Genomic DNA, 17,402 nt, shown 5'->3' on the forward strand with positions numbered 1-17,402 from the left:
TATTTTAACATTGCCTTTGCTGCATATGCAGAAACATCAGTTTGTCTGTCCAGAAACTGTTCAGGCATCAGCTTTAATTGGATCTTCTATCTCTCATCGTATTTCCGAATTTAAAGCTTCCGAGCAGAAAGATCATAATCCTGCATATGAAACACTACATAATCAAATTACAGGCATTTCAGCTTCACACTGAAATACAAAGTGTATCATTTATATAGAACAAAACTTTTATCATGCCTTTTCAAAGAGAATTTAGGTTCTTACTTGGCAAAACTTGCATTGAAACCATGCGGACTATTTCTGAAGAAGAGTCTCCAACATCATTCTTAGCGTCATTTTGGTACCAGATAGCATTCTCCTATGCCTTGAAGCTGATCACATTTTCTTATGATGAAAAGCTCCACAAGGTTTCCCTGGCTGACAGAATGTCTGGGTTGATAGCTGTGGCTGAAAACACAACCATGTCTTACAGTATCTTTAAACTGCCTTTGTAAAACAGTTGACAAATAGCTTCAAAGAATTTTCTAGGCTTAAATATTTCTGAAGTGTGACAAAACAGAGTGAGTCAGAGTAGAGGAGGAAGCCAGCTGGGAAGTTCCAGGCAAAAATATTTACTTCTGTTAGTGAGGGCAAATATTCAACCTTCAAATAAGCAAAATATTTTTTATTTTGCAACAGCTTCATTACTAACACAGAGTATATTATTTTAAATTTGTAACTATCAGCAACATGACAACTTGCTGTGATTTCCATGGAGTGGTTAAAGTGCTCCCAAGTTGCATACATAGTGCCAAGAAGTCTGGGTGGTCCTCAGTCCATGGGGCTATCTCCTGGACTGGTTTATCTCCAAAGCAGACAAAACCAGATGTGCTCCGTGTGGGAGGTCTTCAGGCACCTGGCAACACTACTCAACCTTCATCATGTTGTACTTCTCAGTGATGTCCATGGAGTTTTTCCTGAACAAAACTGCTTGGCAAAACCCTGCCAGCACGAAGTAGCTGATGTGATTGTGCCATGGATGTGCTGTGTATTATGGCAGAAATGAGGCAAACTGAAGTTGACATGGGTTACTGCCAGGCTGGTATTTATTTCTCTAGTCAAGAAATGAGACATTAAAAAGGGAATCTCACCTACACACAGATCTGAGGACACCTGACTTCCAACTTTGGTCCTGACAGTGAAGTCACTCCCTGTATCAGTCACTCTACAGCAACGTATCACATCTGGCTGTCAAATTTACTACACCAAGATTTCTAGGAGTCTACTAGATTTTTAGATGAAGGCACACCTATCATCACTTTCACTAGTAACTATGATGACTATCCAATTAAAATGTATTTCTGCGATTTCCCATATTGGGAGGGTTTGAAGACAGCAGCCACAAAACAGTTGGATCTGTAATTTGTAAAAATTCTAAAATATATCTCAAATACATTTCATCATGCTCTAGATATAAATTCTATAAAGATTTTTGAACTAGAGGACTACATACAACATGTAAATGTAAACACATATTTAGTTTCCACAGCGGCAGGTGTAACAGGAAAATTAAGGTCACAATATTACTCATAGAAATGATTTAGGCTACTGTCTTCTCATCTTGAAATTACTAAATTCTCATTTGCCATAATAAACCAAATATTATTATAGTTCTGGATATCAATGTTGTATATACAACCATAACTTACTGTGGATTTCAGTAGTAGCTTTTTTTAAGATGCAGTTTAGAGCTTTAGCTGATGTTGTGCTGAGGAATACAGAAAACCATGTTTTGATTTCATGCTAAATAATTCAAAAGATTTATCTCGGTATAACTAGTCTTAATATGGATGCCACCGAAGTGAAGATGAAAGTCACAATTTCAGACTGCAAAAACTCAAAAGTAACTAGGCAACTCTTGCTATGAATCCTCACAAGGGAAGGTTTTGTTTGTTTGTTTTGTCTTTCAAATTTGTCACTACTTGGCTTATAAAGATTTCCATATTACATTGTCATGAAACATTTCATAAATGCCGAATTAATGACAACATTTTTGTTGACTTACCACAGGCAGGATCAGGCCTTGCATCATCAATGTAACTGGCCAGGCTTTGAATTTGGAATGCTTAGCAGCAAATCTTCAAGCAATGGATATGAAAACACGACTTGATAAAGACTCCTCCGAAGTCACGACTCAATGCTGAAAGCTCCTGAAGGAAAATAAGAACTGTCATTGTAGTTGATATGATCAAATTTATTGAGTGAATCAGAATTCCACAGAAGTCAATTGAGCTCTCCTACTCACTTTCACAAGTCCCAGATTTCTCATATTATTGGAAAAATGTCTGAATAAACAAAATAACAATCAGTTGTGAGTTTGGACCACTTTGAATCCTTGATTAATGCAGACTAGGGATTGTGTTCGTTTTATGTGGTGTTCATTGTATCAGGTGGGCTCTGAATTGAATCTACATACAGCTTAAGGCTTCACAGGATTCTTCTCTTCCATAGCATTTTATAGAAATACAATTCTGTATTTTTTTCAGTTTTCTACTGTAGCAAAGTAACTTTCCCATATTCCCATTTTGTGACTAAAATCAGTTATTTATCAAGACAGGTGCTAGTGCTGGCAATGATTTACCTCATCCTCTAGGGTGGACTAGCGTTCCCTGGAGATCCCTTCTGACCAACTGTGTGTTGAAGCAGGCAGCCAGATACCAACTCCAACCACTGCTGTTGGAATTTCTTATATTTTAGGAGTGCTTGCAGCATGGACTATGGAAGTACTATGTACACAATGTGGAATGACTATGTAAAATAGGTTTATAGAAGCACATGACTTAGTTTCTAACCTAACACCACCCTCACACACAACTGTGCTTCATTTTTTTGAGTAAGCAGGCCTGAATCACTTTTTTAGTAATATAGAGTCAAGTCACAGGGCCTTGATTGTATGCAGTATGTAAAAGCTGTGCTGAAATCTGAACAGTCAGTGAGAATATATGCCTGGTGTAACTCTGCTGCATTCAGTAGATATATATGAGAGGACCTTGGACATACAGCTGTTGGATATGAGCATGTGCAATGTCAGAGCTGAAAACTTGTTCAGTTCTGTACAAACACTGTTGGAACTGTGTGACTCAACAACCTCTCAGTTCACTGAAGCAAATTACTTAGGAAAGAATTTCTGAGCCTATGTGGTGTACTTTTTCACAGCAACTCTGAGAAGTAGAGCTGGAAAATGTAATTTTCTGGTAACCATGAGGTTTTGTAGTTTTTGAAAAACTGAGATTTTAAAGTAAACATGTATGATTCTAAGAAAGCTGTAAAGGAGCAAAAAGAATCCTCTTTTAAAATTTATTTTCTTTTAGTTTTCCAAATTGTTACTCCTCCTAGAGGTTTTTGAAACTGATTTAAGTTGACAGGAATTCAAAGCTATTGTGGCAGCTGCCACTTCTTTTTTCTTTTTTTTCCCCCTAAATGACTTATTCAAACTTGCTTTCAACCTCACTCTCTAAATTACATGTTTTTAAAAAAATCCCCTGCATCTTCCGATGTACTTCCCTGTGAGGCCACAGGATACAGTGTGCAAATCACAGCCCAGCTGATGTGGGAAAACCCTTTCACCAGACTTTATACCTCTGGCTGTTTCAGGTGTGGACTGGGAGAAATAAATGAGAACGCACATGAGAAGCAGCAGAACAGTCCTGTTTTCTCATGGGCAGGGCTCTCCTCCCCCCATGACCCTCTGCCCCATGCTCCTACATCTGCTCATGTATGGAATTTGTGTATGGCAAGGTTCTGGTAGTGGTGGGGTGACAGGGGTGAGTTATCTGAGAAGGTGCTAGAAACTTCCCCCCATGTCTAGTGGAGCCAATACCAGCCAGCTCCAAGACACACTCACTGCTAGCCATGGCTGACCCCTTCAGTGACAGCAATAGCACCTTTGGGATAATGTATTTCAGAAGGAAAAAAGTTACTGCACAGAAGCAATTGCATCCAGAGAAGAAAGGAATTTAAAATACGTGAGAGCAGACACCAAGGTCATTGCAGAAGAAAGGGGCAGAGGTGCTGCAGGGGCTGGAGCAGAGATTCCCCTGCAGTGTGTGGTCCATGGTGAGGCAGGATGTTCCCCTGGAGCCCATGGAGGACCTCATGCCAGAGCAGGTGGATGCCTACAAGAGGCTCCGCTGCTGAGCAGGCTCCTGGCAGGATCTGTGGCCCCGTGGAGAAAGGAAGCCCACACTGGAGCAGCCTGTTCCTGAAGGACTGCCCTATGGAAGGGACCCACGCTGGAGCAGTTCATGAAGAACTGCAAGTCCTGAGAAGGACTCACGTTGGAGAAGTTCAAACGACTGTCTCCCGTGGCACGATCCACACTGGAGCAGGGGAAGGGCGTGAGGAGTCCTTCCCCTGGGGAGGAAGGAGCAGCAGAGACAGCATGTGGTGAACCGACCGCAGCCTCCATTCCCCATCCTCCTGTGCTACTCTTGGGGAGGAGGCAGAGAAATTGTGAGCGACATTGAATCCAGGAAGAAGGGAGGGGTGGGGAGTTTTTCAGTTTTGGTTTAATTTCCCATTATCCTAGTCGTATTTGATTGGCAATAAATTAATTTCCTCAAATCGGTTTTGTTTTGCCCGTGACTATAACTGCTGAGGGATCTCTCGCTGTCCTTATGTCGACCAGAGAGCCTTCCGTTATATTTTCTCTCATCTGAATTGCTGATGAAGGCAGTGACAAAGAGTCTGTGATACGCGGCACCAAGTGGGGGTCAACCCACCAGAGGTGCCAGGGTGCGGGCGCCCTGAGACCCCTTGTGAGCGCCCCTACAACCCTTCCCGTGCGTGCTGGGGACTGAGCTCTCACCGGGGATCCCTCCTGAGTGCGGGGACACAAATTCCCTCTGCGGCCCCGAGTCGGGCATGAGCAACCGAGCGGCCGGGGCCGCAGCTCCCCGGCTGCGTTGCCGCACGGAGGTGGCGGCGGTGCCGCGAAATCCCCCCAGGAGCCCGAGCACCGCACTCCCCGAGGGCGGAGCGGCAGCGGCCGCGGCGGGCGGAGCAAGGTGGCAGCCAGGGGCTGGGGGCGGCCCCTGGGCCGGGAGGCGGCGGGCGGAGGACGGGACGGCATGGCCGGGAGGGGCGGTGGCAGCAACACCGGCACCTCCCCGCCACCGGGGCCGGGGGTGGGGGCAGAGCGGCGGCGGCGGCAGCAGCCCCAGCCCCAGGATGCGCTGCCCGGCCCCGGCGCCGCCGGTGCCCTGCGCGGGGCAGAGCGGGGGCAGCGGGCGGCGGGGACGGCTGCGGGGACGGCTGCGGGGACGGCTGCGGGGACGGCTGCGGGGATGGCTGCGGCCCCGCGGCGGTGCCGCGGCCGCTGCTGCTGGCGGCGGTGGCGGCGGCGGCTGCGCGGGCGGCGGTGGGCTCTGGCGGCCGGGCTGCTGGGCGCCGCCGCCGCGCTCGCCCTGTACTCGGCGCTGCCCGAGCCGGCGCGGGCGGACGGCGAGACGGTGACCGTGCTGCTGTGGTGGGAGCCCTTCGGCCGCCCGCGGCGCTTGCCCGACTGCCGGCGGCGCTACAACATCAGCGGCTGCCGGCTCAGCGCCGACCGCAGCCGCTTCGGCGAGGCGCAGGCGGTGCTGTTCCACCACCGCGACCTGGCGCGGCACGGCGCCGAGGGGCTGCCCCGAGGGTCCCCGCCGCGGCCCCCGCGCCAGCGCTGGGTGTGGATGAACTTCGAGTCGCCGTCGCACTCGCCCGGCCTGCGGGGGCTGGGCGGGCTCTTCAACTGGACCATGTCCTACCGACGCGACTCCGACGTGTTCGTCCCCTACGGGTACCTCTACGTCCCGCCGGCGCCCCGGCCCTTCGTCCTGCCCCGCAAGACGCGGCTGGTGGCCTGGGTCATCAGCAACTGGAACGAGGAGCACGCCCGGGTGCGCTACTACCGCCAGCTGAAGGAGCACCTGCCCATCGACGTGTACGGGGCGCGGGGGATGGCGCTGGCAGAGGGCGGCCTGGTGGAGACCGTGTCAGCCTACAAGTTCTACCTGGCCTTCGAGAACTCCCAGCACACCGACTACATCACCGAGAAGCTCTGGAGAAACGCTTTCTCCGCCAGCGCCGTGCCCGTCGTCCTCGGACCCCGCAGGGCCAACTACGAGCGCTTCATCCCCCCCGATTCCTTCATCCACGTTGACGACTTCCCCAGCCCCCGGCTGCTGGCCACCTACCTGAAATTCCTCGATAAGAACAAACCCAACTACAGGCGGTACTTTGCCTGGAGGAAGAAGTACGAAGTCCACGTCACCTCGTTCTGGGATGAGCATTTCTGCAAGGTCTGCGAGGCTGTTAGGGCAGCTGGGAATCAAATCAAGACTGTTCGAAATCTGGCCAGCTGGTTCGAAAGCTGATGTTCCTGGCGGGTGAGGCTTGCCTGGACAGCCTGGGCCAAGCGCCAAGGTGTTGGGAAGCATGGGTGCCACAGAGATCATTAGCCCAGGCAGTCGGCATTAGGCACAGAACACTGGCATCAGCTGGAGAAGCATACGAATACAGGAAAACAAGCTGTGAAAAGCCTACAAAAGGAAGATTTTTATTAAAAAGAAAATTATGAAGATATGAAGAGACATTATGCCAGATGATTCCTAAAGAGCAAAGTTAAATTTCCACACGTTGTACGGTTACAGGACTTTCAAAGTTCTGCATAGCTCAACATAAATATCCAATGCCAAATTCCTCAGCTGTACAGCTGAAACCAATTTTGGCGGCTATGACAACTTCCTGGACCGTGAAACTTTCCTCTTCTCACAGAGGATACATGATCAGTGCTGGTTTTCTGTAATACTAAGACAAAAATGAATGTTTTAAACTGTTTTTTATGCGTGTGAAAGCTATTTACAGACAAATTCGGAGCCGCAAGTGTTGAATGTAAGAATCTTAGGATACAGTAGCACCTTTTAGCAATGCTTGAAATTCCAGCAGCCCGCTAATAATGCTTTGAACCAAATAATTATTCAGATTAGGAAAAAGCATATGGAGGGGGCTGAATCTGAGTGGACAAACAGCTCAGGTGATGTAAAGTATTTCTCCTACTACCTGCTGAAACCATAGGCATGTTTATCCTGTATGAAAGTAGAGTAGAACTTTAAGTACAGGCAAACACAGACTATGGGGAAGAAAGTTGGAACACTTCAACCCTCCCTTTATTCAGGAATTAGAAAATGTTTACGGATATCTGCATGTTTTTCTCTGCAAAATAATTGCCATACAGGAAAATGCAGGGAAAGGCTCAGAATGGCAGGGGCTTTATTACTGTATTGAATATATATACAGAAAGGCTTACGTTTTTCTCAAGTATCAATAGACAGTGCTGTTGTGTAGCAACTCTTTTGGTTTATGGCATGCATTTTTAAAAATTCTGCTGGGAGACAGACTAGTCAGAATGCTGTTTTGTTGTTTTTAAAATAATAATTAAGAAAAAATCCCCAAACTCCCAAATAATTTTCATTCAAAAAGAAAATTACTGTAGAGAATAAGATCCACACTGTGGGAAAAATACAGATTGTGTGAGGAAAGAATATAAAAAGGGAAGGATTTACTATTTTCCTTTGGTTTTGCGGTATTTTTCTGGCTCAGTTCTTTAATCAAGAAATAGGTTCTTAAGGTCGAGCTCCCTTTGCTCAGTGCCTGTCAGGAACATTTATAGTAGTTATTCTCTTTTAGAGTCCCACATTTTGCTGGAGCCATCCTAGCAGTGGATGTGTGGTTACTTCTTGGCTACACGTGATCTTGCTCAGCCAAAGCCAGAAAGAAACTTCAGTTACAATTGCACATCCTTGCCAAGCTCAGTCTCCCTGTCTTTTGCAGCTATGGAGTTTGGTGACAAAAAATGACAACCTACAAGAGACCTGCCCAAATGAATAAGGTATTAATTCCACTGCTTTTTAATCCATGGAGTTCCTCAGAGACTTCATTCAGAATAAAATCATGGGCACAGAACAGGTGGGAAAAGATGCAACAGAACAGGTGCAAATAAAAGAGGGGCATCAGAACAGGCAACCTCACTGCCATTTGTGAGTCATATTTAGGTTAGGAAAGGATTAGATTTGATTAATGCAGTATGAGATGCTGGATGAGTGCTTTTAAGATGTATGACAGTCTACTGTAATTTATTTCTAGATAGATGTTCCCCATGATTAAGCATGGTGCCAAGGATTATTGGAAAAAAACTAATAATAATGAAATTCATTAATAATTTTCACAGTTTTTCCGGTTCAGATCTTGCAGGCTTCTGCAATTATTCCCTTCTGCTTTTGTGCAGGGAGGGTTGGCTGAAAGTACTTGATGAACCTTTTTGTTGTCAGTGCCAGAGTTGCTATAGAATATTTATTGGGAAGTGAGTGAAAACAATCTATGCAATGTGGGATATAGTAGGGATGATTCCTAATGCTGCACTTTCACTTCAAGAGGCATAAGGTGATTGTCTAAAGTAAAAGAGTGTTCTTCATGGCATGGTCATCTGTTTCTCTGTCAGTAGGTACTACTCCCATAATACTGGGTTTGATACTTTTAAAACTCCAATTTCGGTATGGCATTAACAGTAATACCTAAGTGTCAGGATGATAGGTTCCCTCTTTTCCTTTGAATTTATAATTTTTTTTTCTGTTCAGTTTTTATCAGAGTTCACATACCTGTATACAAAAACCCGATCTTAAAAGTGATGAAATAATATTTAAGATTGCACTACTTTTTATCAGTCTGCTGAAACTAGTGCATTTTTTTGAGTCCTCCTAATTTTTTTAGCATTTTCTGAAAGTTTCCAGGCACACAACTCTTCTGTGTAGTCATTAGTAATGCTGCATGCAGAAGTCAGGCTACTGGAGCATGGGAATTTCCAGAGATCGCAAACATTAATTTTTTTTTCTCAGCCTCTCTTAAAAAAAAGTGTTAAAATCTTTGAGGAAATATTTTTGTAAAATTCAGAAAAGAGCTACAAAGCAATTAAAGCATCATTTTGCACAATTGCACAACTGTAAATTGCACAGTATTTGTAAATTGTGCATTGAGGATTTTCAAGAACTGTATGATGCAAAATGCAGATTTGTAATAATTATTGCAGAGCACTTGGTTTGGGAGAAGAGAAACCTTTCCTAATTTCATCATTCTTACATGGATGTTGCAAATTTGTGACTCTCCGTTTGGGAGGAAACTCAGCCCAGATCTATAGCTGCTGAAGTCAATGTTACAGAATTTCTATAAATCTCTGGTTTTTGGTGTCATCCCACCACAAGCTAGTAGTGTACTGTTACAGGCAAAGGACCAGCTTTTGTAATGCACTTTGTAGAGCTCTAGTTCAATGACGAATATAAAGTTTACCTGAATGAATTGATTTGTACCTTGGGTACCAGACTCCACAAGGCATTGCAGATGGTGTATAAAATCCAGTTGTAAAAATTGAGGAAAGCTAGTCTCTATTTTAAGTAGAAAAGTTTCCTTAAATGTATTTTGAAAAAGTTTTTATTCCATGCCTTAAAATATTGGGGTGGAGGGAGAGAAAGGAAGATCATTATTTTCTGGGTTTTGTAAGGTGAAGACTTACCATTACTTTTTGATTATGATGTAAATGGAATAGAGAATTATGTGATCCCTCAAATTGCATATTGTATCTCAGGGAATTTTTTACTGTAAGGTATCTTCATATGATGAAATAACTTTATATTAATTATATAGATTGACACTCAATAAAATTAAAGGAAGCAGTGCAAAACAACGCTATTTTTTTATTCTGTTGTCTGTGTTATGAAGGCTGAAGAAAACTGCTTTTTAAAGAAAATCAATGTCTTTTCATGTTTTTTAATAAATAAGTGGCTGATTGTTCTCAAAGTATTCAGACCATCTGAGGTTAGGCATGAAACCTGGTTCTGCCAGGAGAAAAATATTTTCATAGGAGAGACTGTGCTATTTTCTATATGAAAAGGTGCATTTATTGAAGTTGGGTGTTGGAAAAATGTCATCCAATGTGGTTGGATTCTTTTTGCCCTCCTTAAATTTCAAGATGAGACTATGTTTATTTTGATATTCAGCATGTAGTGCTGTATCTAACTTTTTAGCTACAGATTTTTTCACAGTTGTTCATGGTTGTCTTCAACTGAGCAATGAAAGACCAAGAGCCAAAAGCTGTTTTCCCTAAGTTTGTGCTAGCACTGATTACTGCACAAGTGATGGCTTAACCCTCTCTTCACTCATCTTCTGTATGGCTGGGTGCACTGTATTGAGAAAGCATTTCTGAAAATTCCTGCCCAACCAGGAAGAGGTCAGAGCTACAGACGTTGCTTACACCCCTAAGGTGATTGATGTTGTATCATTATCACATTTAACTTCTGCAAGAAGAGCTTAAACTGACTGCTTGCTTACTCCTCCCTGAGGGGGGAAACATTTTTTTTCTCATTTTCCAGATGGCTCTGAACACTGGGTTGGGGAAACTGATGTAAATATTTTTCTGACAAATCTTGGGTACCATTTGTTCAAGCTTGTTTGGTGACTCTTGAGTGAGTTATGCCTGATTAAACTCACACAGCTCTCTCTCCAACAGTCATATAAAATGGTGTTTGTTTTAAGAGGGTAAATAACCCTTTGTAGGGTGCACAGAGCTGACTCAATCTAAAATCTGTTGAGAACACAGTGACTTAATGTGGATTTAAGTGGTGTTTAACTAAAGATAACTCAGGATCCAAGTATAACAGCCTGTTTTTAATCAGTTAAAAAAAAAAGTCAGTATTTGAATAACTTGCCTGTAACCAGATTGTTTTTTGCAACCAGCTCAGTTTAACAATTTGCATAATTATGTATTTTGTTCTGTGTGGTCATTTAAAAACCAATACTCCAGGCCAGAATTTCTATTTCTTCTTTGCATTCTGCAGACTTTTTTTTAAATGGTCTTAAGCTAAATACTTAAGCTTAATTTTGACACAATGGCAGCTGTTCCTGAGAGTCTCACCCCAAAGATTATCTGAGATAAAAAGTCGAACCTGTTTTTCAGGAGTGCTTTGAGAGCTGCAGGGATTTCTCACTGCTGGTGCTAAAGATGATCAATGTATTCAGAAAGCATTGAGAAGCTATGATTTCCTTTTAAGTGAAAAATTTTCTCTAAAGGAGTACATTTCTGAATTCCTTCAATTATTTTAGATCCTTATAATTGCATGGGTTTAAGTTTTGCAAGATTTAAACTGGACTTTATTTCAGGAATGCTCAATATTTTAAAAATATTCTTTTAATAACTATGAAAAATGCCCCCAAATTTGGAACTTGAATTTTTCTCCATTTATCAAAACATCTTTTGAAGTTAATCAACCCATAGGTTGGCTGTATGCATTATGGAAGAAAATTCTGCATTTGCATCCTTGAATTTCCCATTGATGAAAAAGGCACTGTAGATATTTTGGATTATGAGAAGCTCAATCCAGGAAAACACAGAGCATTAGGAGTGCCTAAGCTGTGGCCTACTATGGCTCTGAGATCCTGATGACATGAATGCCTATGACTGGAAATTGGCCATCTAGCTTTTAAGCAGAAGGCAGAAAAATGATTGCAAATAGAAAGCATAGATTATCGGATTGTGAATATATTTCGGTGCATTTGTAATGCTGCCAAACAACTTTGTAGAGTATAAAGATGATTGATTTATTTGAAGCAAGCACAACAGGACTACGTGAAATACAGCAAAATAATTGTCCTAGAGGCAAAGTTGGATTCAAAATGAAAAAAAAAGGATACTGAAATTAAAAAAAAAAAAAGCGTGCAATTGTGGGAAAGCACGGGTAGACATTTTTGAATTGTTAAATGGGAACAGAGAATGTTCTTGGAACTGCTGACTCCAGCCCAAATTGAAACCAGAAAACATAGGTTCAGAGTCATGCTACTGCTCATGCTTACATCTACTTCTGAATAGGAATGGCCTCCTGAAATTAAGGCAGAGCTCTGAACATTTTTGTTCCTCTTCCTGTCCCAAGTGTATGTTTTGCTTACCTTATTGTTGGTTTCCTTTCTCTGTCATTCACATGTTACTCCTCAAATATGCACAGACCTGAGGATGTCTTCTTTAATGTCCTGTAACTTTAGAGCAGGAGAGCTGAGACGAGATAAGTTAATATATGGATGTTTGCTGGGAATTTTGGTTGTATTTTGCAAGAGTTCTGGAGTAAGTGCAAGTGAGCAGTACAGGCTGAATACAAAATTTGTCAGGTTAATTAGAGCAGAATTTGTCCTGAGTTCAGGCTCTGATAAAACGTATTAATGAGAATCCTTAATGAAAAAAAAAAAAAAACAGGTTCACCACAATGTCTGTGGTGACGGTGGTAGGGTGTCTGTGGTGAGGAATGTTTTCTGTGGTGTCTACAGTTTAGTCATTTTTGTTGCTACTGCTGAGGTATTTAATAAAGTGAGAATTATTCTGCAGGAGTTGCTGAGATATTTTTATGGGAAGGAGATGAAATTTGGTCTCCTGCTCAGAGTCAAGGAGAGAGGCATTCTGGAGCAGCCCAAAGGCACCATCACTGCAGGCAGTATGAATGAGTAGCAGACCTGGGCTTGACTCTTCGAGGGAGATGGAGAAGATAAGGAAATGTCACCAAAGTAGTGTTTTCTTTTTGAAGTTACTAAACTGCTTTGAACCTCATTGCCTAAAGCATTTGAGAAATGCAAGGCAGTTCACAACAGAACACAAAAGGAGACTCTTTTGGTCACAGCCATAGACTTTGCCATAGTCTGAAAATGTTCCATGGCTAAAAGCTGCAGAAACAAGCTGGAAAGGCCCCATAAGCTTTCTCCCAGGTAAGCAGCCAGAAGAGAGCAGAAGAAAGCAAGGGCATCACCAAGGCTGTGAAAGAAATGTGTTAGCTGAAAAGTTTGCAGCAGCCTCAGTGGCAGCCCCAGTGACCTGAAAAGGACAAGGGCTAAGGGAGGGTTCCATTTGGATTTCACATCTGGAATAATTTTACTCTGAGCACAGAAGCAAGATACATGATCCTTTCAGCTGGGTTGAATACCATCAATAGGACCATCAGGGCACTAAGGAACATGTTAAGGTGCATCTCCAGCGTTTCAGAAGAAAGATGAATCTCACTCCTCTTCTTGTAGGTGTGTGAGGCAGAGGCATAAGCTGCTTTTCTTGCAATGGTTAATGACTTGTGACATACTGTGGGAAAAAAACATTTTCCAAACATTGCCTCAAGGGCAGAAGTGGTTTTAGCCAACCTTTTTTTTGCAAGCAATGGTCTTAGAACTTGACAAGCTCTCACAGCTGTCCAACCTCTCCAGCTGGCTGAGCCATGGACTCTTTAAACACTGCCTGCTGGCTGTGGGAATCTACACATGCTATTTAGGCATCCGAATGGGTTTTTTATGGTTTAAAATGCTTGATTTATTCCTTTTGCTCTACTGGTTGATGTGTCTACCTGTCACATTTCTGCTATGGATCAATCTCCACATCTTGCTCTCATTTCCCTCTCAATAGACTGCTGGCCAGCTCAGCTGCTTGGGCAGGTTAACCTAGTCTGGTGGGTTTTGATACTTAACAGAAAAGTGGCATCAAAAAACAAAAGGTTTGTATGTGGTTTTTATCTTTTGGTGGCCTTTTGGGATTGTGGATAGTCAGGCTGGGGTTGGGCAGAAAAGAAAAGTGAAATGTAGAACTGAATTATGTATTTTCTTGCTTTACCTAAACCTAATTATACCCAAAGAATGTAAGAGCTTCTGGAAGATAAGTGTCTCTAAAAGCCAAATTGAAAAAATTCTCTCTGTTTGCCCTATAATGTTCCCCATGACCGTGGTAGAAATGGAGATGGAGAAATCTTCATTTCTAATTTTCTGAACAGCTGCTTCTCTGCAAATTCAGGTTTGATCCTAGACGGCCTCAGAGCACTCCTTCATCTTGTGCCGTGGCTTGTTCACCTGCGGCTTGATCCTGCTGAACTGCAAGGGGATCTGGATTGTTTTAACCTGCCCTTGAGGCCATCTGCTTTCCTCTGGCAGACGTGTAGGGCCTGGAGGGGGCAGTGAGCTCGATGTGTGAGTGCTGGCATCTCAGATCCCATGCTCAATCTACCTGGGGGATGCAGAGACAGACCTGACCATACTGTTCAGCTCCTCCCATGTCTCCCTGTGCCCCTGCACCTTGTAACTCGTCTTAATACTTGAGCAGCGTTGCTTGTGGCTATGCTGGCTCTGCACAGAAGAGCCATGAGACAACAGCAGATCATATCTTGGCCCCACATCCTCAATCAGGTCCACAAGCCAAACCCACAAAATAACCCAGATATCTCTAGGTGCACCTTTTATGAGACATCAGATACTTCAGAAAGACTGTTATCTAGGCCATATCCTGTGTGTTTTCTCATTAATAACTTAATTTATTTTTCAAATGCCCCTTTAAAAAGGCAGAGTGTTATACTGACCAAATAGAAAGTAGTCTGCTTTTTGTTCCCTTGATGTTAACTACTGGAGCATGTGCAGGCTGCCAAAAATTTCTGGTTGCTTGGGATATTGTTCAGCCACATGCTGCTTGTATTGCCTTGTCAACATCCATGTATTCTGTGGATTTCACAAGTAGTTTTGGAGTATATAAAGTGTCATCAGCTCTTACATGAATTTCTGCTTCTTATTGTTCTAGACCACAGTATGTGCTACGAAGCCAGCAGCTAGAGCAAGACTTAAAAATAGGTAAGTTTCTCTATGTCATGTCCAACTCTCTTGGTCTAGATTGGGGTCTATTTTTTAAATCCTGCTGGGACAGCACACTTACTGCACTGGTATACTAAGCTCTGCTGCTTTTGCATATCTGGCATGGTCTAGCAGCTTTAATGCTGCCACAAAAATAAATGCAAGTGAACAAACAAATATAATAGATTTCATGAGTTCAGATGAAAATGTCACTTTATAACCCTTAGGTTAAAACTTAGGAATGTAGGGGGTAATTTCAAATTATCTGAAGTTACATAAATAAAAGGCAACTTTGGGACTGGGAACCTGTTGTCTTGTGTTAGAGTGAGTCTACTGTCACTTCCACGTCCTGGCCCTTTCAGCTTCAAGACAGACTGGATGAGAGCCCATATACAGTGTCAGGATTGGCTTGACAGAATACAAGTGAGAGGTGGACAACAGATTTCATCACTTGCTCATTTTTGCTGCTCTCCAGATGAAACCAGAGATCCTAACCAGTGCTTATTTATTTATTTTCAGCTCTGATGTGTCATATTGATGCACATGTGGATACCTTATGGCTTAACTACAGACTTCAGTCTGAGGTGTGATATGAAAGGGTAACGTGGATGTAATTTTTACATTCTACAAATGTGTGTGTTGCAAGATGCTTCACCATCAGAGATCCTACAGGCAAAGCAGACAGCTGTACCATTAAGGTTTGGACCCAGAAGGACTCAGGCATTTCACTTGATTCTGAAATTAGACCTGATTTGTACATCTGTAGGATTCTATGTTTATATTAGAAGCATCTGCTTCTAATCTGCCCAAACCATTCCTTGTTCTCATTTCCCCCTCACTTTGATTACAGTATGCAAAGAACCCCTCTCTTGGTAAATGCACCCATTATCCTTATTTCCGAGGGGAATTGTATTTTCCTCCAATAATAAAGTACTTTGAGGTCTAGAAACAAAAAAGCTGTCACAGTGGTATGAAGGAGCTGATGCTAGAGACTAAAGGAGTGTATGGCAGTCAATAAGATGAGAAGATGGCTGTATTAAAGCAGCCTGGATTGATTTGTGACCTCTATGGGATAAGTCACTTTCATCTTTGCTGACCTGTGGCTCTAGTAGGAGTTGTCACTTCTGCTCTGAGACTGCAGAGCAACCTCATTCCTATCCCCATTCCCACCCTATTCCCATCCCCATCCTCTGTGTATTGTCTTTGGGAGAAACATTGTAAGCATGATGGAGATAGGAATGTCTCCTTTGTGTCAGAACTAGCCTGAAAGTTTGACCTGGTTCAGATAAAAATGTTCACCCATGTCCCACCAAGGCACAAGGGAAATCTGTCCAGTGACTTTCTTGGTATATCACCCTACATCTTAGTGCTGTATTTACCTACACAGCCACAGAAATTATCACAGGAGACACAACAAAAGGACTGCTCCAACACCAACCAGAGTGACCATGCTGATGTGATGCTTATTCTGAAAGCAGAAGAAAGTGAAATAGCCTAAAACTGTTCTTTCCACCTGTACTGTTTGCATTGCATTAGTGTAGTAATATGTTTATATACCCCTGCTGTTTTGCATCTCTTATCTTTGCAATTTCACACACTACAGCATAAAGACAACAGGGTCTGCAAGAAACAACAGTGCATTGTGTGCCTTTGTTTGCAGTGAGCATGACCTCACCGGTTGTATTTCAAAGTTCCAGAGACTCCCATAGCCCCAGAGCAAAAGAGAGGTTTTTATTCTTCACCACTTCTATATACCTCTTTATATATATAAAGGAGAGGTGTCAGATGATCACGCCTTGTGTTCTGATTTTCAGGGGACACACCATGATTTTCAATAACCTGATGCTCTACCCATCATATGCTACATTTCATTTTCCCCGCAGGGGACACACACTGGCAACGAGGGATGTGTTTGTGTCTGCACACAGCAAAGTGTGTTCAGTCAAGGGGGGGCATGGGGAAGAGGAGGTGCTGTGTCAGAGCAAGGGGCCATTGCCTCTTGGGGCAAACAGCAGCAGCAGTGGTGGCATGCACCAACATCCATCCTTGTCCAGACTGCTGCAAATTTAGGGTAAAATGAGGTGATTTTCCTCATCTTTGAAGGTGGTGTTCCCTAATCTCTTCAAAGGCTAATAGAAAATTAGTTTGCTCTTACATGCATGGTATCCAGAGCAGAACCTCAAAACAATGGGCTAAAGTGAACAGAAGAAACATGACCTACAAGTAAAGAACAACTTTCCTTGATCCTCAGCCCAGCTTTGGAGATAAAAGTGCCCTGACGAGTAATACATATACCAGCTAATGGAGCTCACTACAGGCAATGTCCTTCTATGGTGAAGGTGGGCTTCTAGTTCAAAAGCTGCTGCCAATTTTAAATAAGACTGCATTGAGCATAAAGAATTGCAGGGTCTTTGGTAGCCCACCAGGTTCCTAAGACTATTCTGGACGTTTTGAGTAAAAATAAGCGTATTGGATTTTATCTGGGACTTGAAGTGTGTCCTAGGACAGAGGGGTGAAAGACACAGGTGTAATTCAATTCCAGAAGTGAAATTCAGGCCCAAGGGGTCACCTTGGGAAATGTTGGGAGGCCACCCTGGATCTCAGTTGAGCAGGTGTTCATACCATGACCTGAGAGCAATTTTGTAGCCTTCTGTTGCTGTGATCCAGTCCTAAAGTAAGATAAGCACAGGTGACCAAGACAAAGC

At 43.1% G+C, this 17,402-nt stretch overlaps 1 protein-coding gene across 1 annotated transcript; it reads left to right on the top strand.

Moving 5' to 3' along the window:
• The first annotated feature begins 5,108 nt into the window (after positions 1 to 5,108).
• On the top strand, positions 5,109 to 15,653 carry FUT4 (fucosyltransferase 4). The gene is made up of 3 exons (XM_014877493.2): positions 5,109 to 6,909; positions 14,648 to 14,697; positions 15,217 to 15,653. The coding sequence occupies exon 1, from the start codon at positions 5,109 to 5,111 to the stop codon at positions 6,390 to 6,392; it is 1,284 nt and encodes a 427-aa protein (XP_014732979.2). The 3' UTR covers positions 6,393 to 6,909; positions 14,648 to 14,697; positions 15,217 to 15,653.
• Positions 15,654 to 17,402: the final 1,749 nt, after the last annotated feature.

Source organism: Sturnus vulgaris, chromosome 2 (assembly GCF_052056855.1).
Source record: "Sturnus vulgaris isolate bStuVul1 chromosome 2, bStuVul1.hap1, whole genome shotgun sequence".
NCBI classification, from domain to species: domain Eukaryota; kingdom Metazoa; phylum Chordata; class Aves; order Passeriformes; family Sturnidae; genus Sturnus; species Sturnus vulgaris.

Excerpts from the sequence above, each read along its gene's own strand:
- FUT4 (XM_014877493.2), top strand. The coding sequence starts at position 5,109 with ATGGCCGGGAGGGGCGGTGGCAGCAACACCGGCACCTCCCCGCCACCG.